The 8,014-nt window shown below is 45.6% G+C and overlaps 1 protein-coding gene across 1 annotated transcript; it reads right to left on the bottom strand.

Annotated features, from left to right (window-relative positions):
• Positions 1-233: 233 nt before the first annotated feature.
• On the bottom strand, positions 234-7,312 carry LOC139401495 (collagen alpha-6(VI) chain-like; the record flags this gene model as incomplete). The annotated part of the gene is made up of 12 exons (XM_071145705.1): positions 7,191-7,312; positions 6,273-6,881; positions 5,602-6,189; positions 4,771-5,334; positions 4,032-4,649; positions 3,352-3,912; positions 2,648-3,205; positions 1,965-2,540; positions 1,265-1,849; positions 703-1,052; positions 501-579; positions 234-379 (listed from the first exon to the last, which is right to left on the bottom strand). Coding segments are annotated over exons 1-12 (5,310 nt in total), but the record flags the coding sequence as incomplete, so codon positions are not given.
• Positions 7,313-8,014: the final 702 nt, after the last annotated feature.

Genomic DNA, 8,014 nt, shown 5'->3' with positions numbered 1-8,014 from the left:
GTCATTGTACTGTATGACCCAAAATACTCAGACATATCAGAACTACTTCTCTATCCCTACAGCTGGGAATATGACTGGAAATGGAATTACTGTAGATAGAGACATAAAGGACTTACATGTCAGCCCAAAGAGTCTTAGCCAGTCTAAGTGACATACAGTATTACTACAACACAGGGAGATACAACTAAAATGGTTGTTCTGATTCTGTTGTCACAAAATGATGAACCACTTACTATTTGTGTCAACAGGGTGTTTCCCAAATTGTGCATGCCAATGTTGAGCGGCTGCTTGTAGCCAAATCCTCGCCCAAACTCCACCATCTGAAGAAGGTTGGCATTTTGGACCCCTTCTAGGGCGACTGTAAGCAGGGCGTTGATACCTTTTCCGGAAATGTGACATGGAAGACAGAGATAAAAGTATAACCGATTTTAATGTTCATTTTTGTCTCATGAATGTTCTTAAATGTGTCCGTTTCGGTGGGTTTCCCCTGGTTCTTTAACCTTTAGTGCGGAGAAGTTCCGACTCTTGCTCCAGTTTCACCACGTCATCATCGAGTCCGTCTGAGAAGATCACCAGCACCTAAAGGACAAAGTAGTTGTGACATTGTTATTACAATGTGATATAACCAACAAAATATGTTATTAAATTAACATTTTTGGAGTCTGGGATCAACCACACAGGAGACATAATGTTTGGGCCCACCTTCACGCCAGCGTTAGATTTCTGGAATTTATCACTGAAGGAGCGCAGGAGGAAGGAGTTGAAGTATGTTGTCTGGGAGGTCTGCAGGGCCATAACCTTCTCCACAATTTTCTCGTCGTACTTCTCAAAGTTGTAGTCGTAGAGAACCTTTCCGTCCTGCTCCACCACGCGGAAGCCAATGTTAGTCTCAATGGAACCATCTCCCGCCACGCAGCACAGGCCCTTCAGGTTGGACACATAGCGGATGATTTGTGGCAGGAAGGCCTGTAGCTGGGCTTGGCCATCGAAGAGCCCCTGGGCGGTGGCCCTGCGTGTAATATCGAACCCCATGGCGATGTCTATGGTGCAGCCTATTGGACACAGACACACTCCTTATTACTTATCATCCAAATGAACCCCTTTAACAAGTTCAAAAGCTTTATGTGTTAGGTTTACTCAAGGATAATATGAGAGACAATGTAAAATAGCCTGTTTTTCAAACATTAACAAGCATTCTTTGACGAGGGTTTTACATTGAGTCAGGAGAGACAGAGGAAATAAAACGTGCATACGGTTTACTCACCCGCCTGAGTATCTGGTACCTTGGAGGAGCATATAGTATCCACCACCTTCTTCTTGATCTTGTCCAGGCTGGCAAAGTCCTGCACAGAGAAGACCCTTTCCGGGTTGAGAGTGATTTGCCCAAGCTCAACAGGTTTGTGGTCTTTCCCGATACCGATGGCAAACACCTCAATGTTCATGGCCTTGAGCTTCTCTGCTGCATCAACAACATCATCATCTGAACGTCCGTCAGTGATCACAACCAGGTTCTGAGAGACCTTGGCATTGATACGGCTCCCTCTAGCTGGTTGGAAGTACTCTGTACGGACGTAGTTCAAGGCCTTTCCGATGTACGTTGTGTACCTAATCTGCATCATATTGTTTATCTGGTTGTTCACCTCTGCTTCTGTGTAATACTCATTCAAGAAGAACTCCTTTTTAGGATCACTGCTGAACTGGGCAACTCCCACCCGGAAGGACTGCTCTGCAATGTTGAAGCTGGAAACAAGGTCTGTGGCAAACTTCTTCATGATAGTGAAGTCGGTGGTGCTGATGCTCCCTGAGCTGTCAATCAACAGGACCAGATCCCCCTGCGTTTTTTCACAGACTAAGAGGAGAAGAGAAGACGTCAGATCATGTTGAACCATCTAATTTCAAAATGATTATGCTACAAGGCTTTGTACTTTCAGCTTAGATGTTTTTACAGTTGGATTCTGTCTTACCTGGTTTGCTGGTTTGGCAGAATTCAAAGGAAATATTTTTGTGCAGTGTGTCTAGTTTATGGAAGTCATCCACAAAGAAAACCTTATTTGTGTCCCCTGCCATGAGCTCAAGCTCTTGCTTATTTGCTCCAACCACTCCGATGCTATAGACTATGATCCCATTGTCCCGTAGCTCCTTGGCTGGCCCAGCTAGGCTATAGGGGTCAGTAGCCTCACCATCTGTGATCACCATCAACCACTGGGGAACATTTAGGGCCTTTCGCCCGCCGTACTGTGCACCAAAATAACCCAAGGAATACTTGAGTGCCTTTCCAGTGTAGGTGTCTCCACTGGGCTCTCTAAGCTTTGTGATGGCACTATTGACGTCTCGCTTAGATTTGTATTCGTTGAGTGTGAATTTAGACTCGGGGTTGTCTGAAAAGACAATCAGACCATAGCGTGTCTGCTTCTCCCCAACAGAGGTTTCATTGACCACGGACATCATGAAGTTTTTCATTATGTCAAAATTATCTGAGCTGATGCTGGTGGAGCCGTCCACCAAGAAAATGATGTCTGCGATCTCCGTCCTCACACACTCTGGTGGAAGAGAAGAAGAGATAGAGGAAAATGTCAATGTCAAAATCTAAGAAATGTGAACTCATTGTTGCTTTTAAGTAATGTTTCATGAAACAAGTGACACTCACCTCTCTCCGGATCACAGATTGCCAATGCCAGTTGGCTATCCAAAGCCTTGAGTGCATCAAAGTCCCTCTCGGAGTAGACCCTCTCCTGCGCGCCACTGATCTCCAGTAACTGTGTATTGTTGGCATTGACCACCCCAATAGCGTAGATGATCACACCCTTGTCTTGAAGTTTCTTGGCAGGAGACATGACCTCATCCTGCGCCTCACCATCGGTTACGACAATCAGGAATTGCTTCACGTTAGTACGCCCTCCTTTCGGTGGGTCAAAGAACTGTGAGGTGTAGGACAGGGCTCTGCCGGTGTGTGTGCCCCCGCCTATCTGTTGCATCGTTTGTAAATCCTGCAACATGCCTTCCTTATCGTTATGCTTGTTGAGAGGGAAGATCACCTGTTGGCTGGTGCTGAACTGTATGATGCCCACGTGCACTTTATCCAGGCCTATGTCAGATTTGTTGATGATGGATTGCATGAAGACCTTCATCTTCTGGAAGTCTGGGTTGTTAATGCTACCTGAGCTGTCAATCAAGAAGAGGACGTCCCCCTTCATGTCGTTGCAAACTATGAATAGAGAACAAATATTAATGTAGCTGTTGTTATAACTCAATGTGTGCTCATAATCAATCCCTGGCAAGAGACAAGGTGTTTCATATTTTTACTGAAAATAAATAAGATGTAACACTTAAAAACAATAGAGATGCCCTTACTATCAGGGGAGCAGATATCTGTGATGATGTCATTTTTTATTGGTTTCAGAGCGTCAAAGTTGTTGACAAAGAACTTCTTCTCTTGGCTGCCAGCAATCTCCAGCAGCTGTGTATCGTTAGCTAGATTCACCCCAATGGCATATATGGTGATGCCCTGCGCCCTCAGCTTTGCTGCTTGATCCTTCACGTTGTCTTCAGACTCTCCGTCTGTGATGACAATGAGGTACTCGCGAACTTTGTTACTTCGGGTGGCCTTAGCCCGATCAAAGTGCGGACCCATAGAGTTCAGCGCTAATCCGGTCTTTGTCCCGCCTCCAAGTTGGATGATACTATCCACTGCTTTCTCCACTGAAGGTTTGTCAGGGTAGGTTGTCAAATCAAACTCAAGAGCTGGTGTATCAGAGAACTTTACCACACCCACGCGGACATGATGCGGTCCGATGTGGAATGTGTTTATGAATTTGTTAATAAATGTCTTCATGTCAGCAAAGTCTGGATATTCAATACTCCCTGAGTGGTCGATCAGGAAGAACATGTCTGCTTCATCTGTCTGCAAACAGCCTAGAATCAAAAGAGAAACGAAAGCACTAGTGTCATCTCGGAGATCACATTATGTCTGTATCAACATTCCTCTACAAATTAAACAACAAGAAGCATTGTTACAGTCATTTTGATCTCACTTTGCTTGGCAGTGTATGTCCTTGCGTTGTCTTTGACTGCTTTTTTAAGGATGTTGTAGCACACACTCTTCTTCAGGCTCTTCTCCAGGGTCTTGAGCTTGGCAAAGCTGTCCACATGCAATACGTGCTTGTTAGGGGGATCTGAAGCGATCTGTCTCAGCTCGTTCTCGTCAGCATCCTTGATCCCCACTGCATAGACAGTGACACCAGCTCTGCGCAGTGCAGCGGCATGAGAAGTTACGTTGTCCTGGGACTTTCCGGTGATAACTATCGCCACCTGCTGCACCCCCTGTTCTTTCCGGCTGCCCCTCGCCTTGATAAACATCTTCTCCCTGGCATACTCCAGGGCCTCGCCAGTGTATGTAAGACCGCGACGGTAGGGCAGAATCTTGATGAACTGAAGGATATTTGTTTTTTCTTGGAAGGAGTTGAGGTAGACCTGGGCCGAGGCCTTGTTGCTATAGAGGACAATGCCCACCCTCACCCTTTTGCAGTCTATATCTAGGCCGTCTACTATCTTGTGGATGAATCCACGAACCAGCTGGAAGTTTGCAGTTCTATTGCTCGAAGACTCATCAACTATAAACACAATGTCAGCCAGTGAAGCTTCACTGCAATCTGCAATAGAGAGGAAATTGTTAGTCAACAGCAATCTGCTATCCTTTATGTATAATGAGCAACTATTTCACAAGAGATCAGATATTCACTTAATTCAGCAAAAATCCACAAATGCCCTTACCGTCAGTCACAGTGACCACCTCTTCAGTCTCAAAGACAGTCTTTAGCACAGAGGTGATGGATGTAGTCTGGTAAAAGAATGGCGAGGTGGCCATTAACTTTAGCTCTGGAAGTGTAGATTCACCCAACCCAATAGACACAATGGTTGTCCCTTCAGATTTGATAGTACGTGCCACCTTCATCACGTTATCCTTCGAATCCCCCCCTGTCACCGTGACTAGAAACTGCCGGTAGCCTTGTTCATTACGGCCACCAGACGCTGTGGTGAAGAAGTGTGCACGGGCGTATTCCAGGGCATCGCCCAGGTGACGAGACCTGTTGGGACGCAGCGGCAGCCTGAATTTCCTAAGAGCTGCCAAGTACTCTTCCTTGGTGTTGTGGGTGTTCAGTAAGAACTCCACCTTGGTGTCCTGGGCAAACTGGGCCAGACCCAGGCGCATCGTTTTAGTGCTCGGGTTGAGTTGGTTGACCAGTCGCATCAGAAGGGTTCTGACCAGCTGGAAGTCTGCCTGCATCATATTGCTGTCCACCAGGAAGAAGATATCAGAGAACTTTGGGATTAGAGCTGAAAAAAGAAAGAATAATTGTTATGACAACAGTATGAATGTATGTCATATTTTATTTTCATTTTTAGAAATGGTCCTTTGAATGTTGACATTAATGTTGGCACAAGCGGCCGTGACCAATGTCTGTCTCTCAAGGTTGCATACTTTTGCGTAGAATGGCATCCCATGGTACAACTAAGACAAGTCACTTGGATTACATACTTTGCAAGTTCAACATTCACAATTTGTTACAACATACAGTGTGTTTCCTCATAAAAGTCCCTTACCCATCCTCTGGTTCTCCATGGAGACACAGACAGTCTGCAGCAGACCCTGAGAAAGTGTTTGTAGGGCCTGGAAACTTTCTATGTTGACCAGGAAACGCTCATGGGGCCTGTTAGCGATATCCTTCAGCTCGTTGATGTTGGCTGCCCCAACTCCAATAGCAAACACAATGACCCCTTGCTGCCTTAGCGCCTTGGCTGGCAGCGTTACGTTGTCCGCAGACGCCCCGTCGGTGAGCACCACAGCAATCTGAGGCACCCTCTGATCAGCGCGGCTACCGTTTGCCTTGGTGAAAAACTCTTCCCGAAGGACAGTAATGGCTTTGCCGGTGGCTGTGCCTCCCCCGAGCTGTGGAAGCCTGTCCACTTGCTCCAGTAGGGCCTTTTGGTCCGTATGTTCCCCCAAATGGAATTGCTTCTGGATCTCATTACTGAACTGGGCTAGTCCTATGCGAACCTTGTCCGCTCCAATATCCAGCCCCTCGATGAAGCTGTGGAGAAACCTCCGAACCTCCTGGAAGTTTGTAGGGCTGATGCTGGTGGAGCCATCCACAAGGAACACAATGTCAGCCACTGTGGCGTTAAGGCACTCTGGAGATTAAGGAAAATAATAATGTAATTTATTTATAAAGAATATTTTTCAAATGGAAACAATAAATACACTGTTATAGTACCTTGTACCACTTTGGATATTGGTCTCTTTGCCTCATCTACGGTAGTACATAGCACCTGGATGAGGCTCTGGGAGATCCCCTGCAGCGCAGCAAAGTCTGACACGCTGTACACGTGCTGGTTGTGAGGTGTAGTGGCAATCTCCTTCAGCTGATCTTCGTCTGCTTCTTTGATCCCGATGGCGTACAGCGTGACGCCCTGCTTCTTCAGCTTAAGGGCATGCAGCCCCACATTGTCCATTGATTCACCATCAGTGATCACCACGCCGATCTGGGGCACGTTCTCATTCACCCGGCTCCCTGCGCGGTCAACAAAGAGCTCGTTCAGCAGGAAGTCCAGGCCCAGGCCCGTGTTGGTTTCACCACCCATATAACGCAGGTTTGTAATGTACTGCAGGATGTCCTGTTTGTCCTGGAAGGTGTTGAGGAGGAACTCAGTGCGCGGTGTGTTGCTGTACTGGACCAGACCGATGCGCACCTGGTCGGGGGCCACGTCAAAGCTGTTAACCAGCGTGTACAAGAACTGGCGAATCTGTTTGAAGTTCTCTGAGCCGATGCTCCATGAACCGTCCACCAGGAAGACGATGTCGGCCACGGCCTCTTCCTTGCAGACTGGGAGGGGAAGAAAACAATAGTCAGCCAATGGAATTCCGTACAAGTGTCTAAACCACAAGGTTTTCTGTGCATGGGATGAGCAATGAAAGCAATTAATCAATAAATCAATCTATTAATCAAATATTATTTTTATTGTGCTTTTATAAAAAACAATTTCTTATAACTGCTCAGCAGTCTAAAGCCCCAAAGAGTTGGTCATAATTTTGCATTTGTGTGGTATTTCTTCAATGTTTCTATATTTATGCCATTCTGGACTGTGGTCTGCATTCTGGAATGATTCAGATGTCAGGAGACAAACATGCTTACCTGTTTTTTGTGCTCCGTTAACCAGAAAACATGTTGCTATGGTAAAGATGGCCAGGAGGCCCTGTGTCCCCTCCATGTTGGAACGTTTCTCTAGTCTCTCTCCTTGAAAACAAACATGGGCAGATCAACTGTTGGAACACAGAAAGTTGCTGTTTATCAGATCAAGTTGTGTTGACAACAGATTCAACTGAAATGTGGTTGATCAATGCAAACATAGCATCCTGTGACATTCTATCCTTTATACATTTTTCTTACACGATAACAGATTATTTTGCGCTACTCATGCTCATGCTCAGGGTTGGGGAGTAGGATTACATGTACAGATACATCTGAAAAACGACATGATTACGTCAAGGATTATTTTTAAATTCAGAAAGGATGTTTTTGCTAAATAAACAAATCTAACACTTCTGTTTTTTTCAATGACATTCAAATCAGCATTGAAAAAAGGAGCAAGTTTAAGTTTGTTCTACCTGAGCGAGTCTGACCACAAATCAGAGACCAATATGATGGCACACCAAATGTGTTTGATGGATTGCGGGAAAAGAGCAGGAATGGGTTTCTGTAGTCTACAGTCAAAGCTATGTCTTCTAATGGTGCGACTGCTGTCGGCTTCAAAAGATTATCCAACTTGAATAAATGCTTGGAGGTAAGGATGACAGCAGTGGTGTAGTCTACGGCGATACGGATATGACTTATTATTGATATCTACATAGCGCATTGATGTGAATCACACTGCTGCTCTCTCTTTTAGCTATTTGCGCCTTATGGATTGTTGTTGTTGTGGATGGCTGTTCACAAATCTATACGTGTATTTGAACCCA

The sequence above is a fragment of the Oncorhynchus clarkii genome, unplaced genomic scaffold, assembly GCF_045791955.1.
Source record: "Oncorhynchus clarkii lewisi isolate Uvic-CL-2024 unplaced genomic scaffold, UVic_Ocla_1.0 unplaced_contig_10619_pilon_pilon, whole genome shotgun sequence".
NCBI classification, from domain to species: Eukaryota; Metazoa; Chordata; class Actinopteri; order Salmoniformes; family Salmonidae; genus Oncorhynchus; species Oncorhynchus clarkii.
Note: the sequence above shows the minus strand (reverse complement) of the source record. Positions and strands in the feature narration are given on the sequence as shown.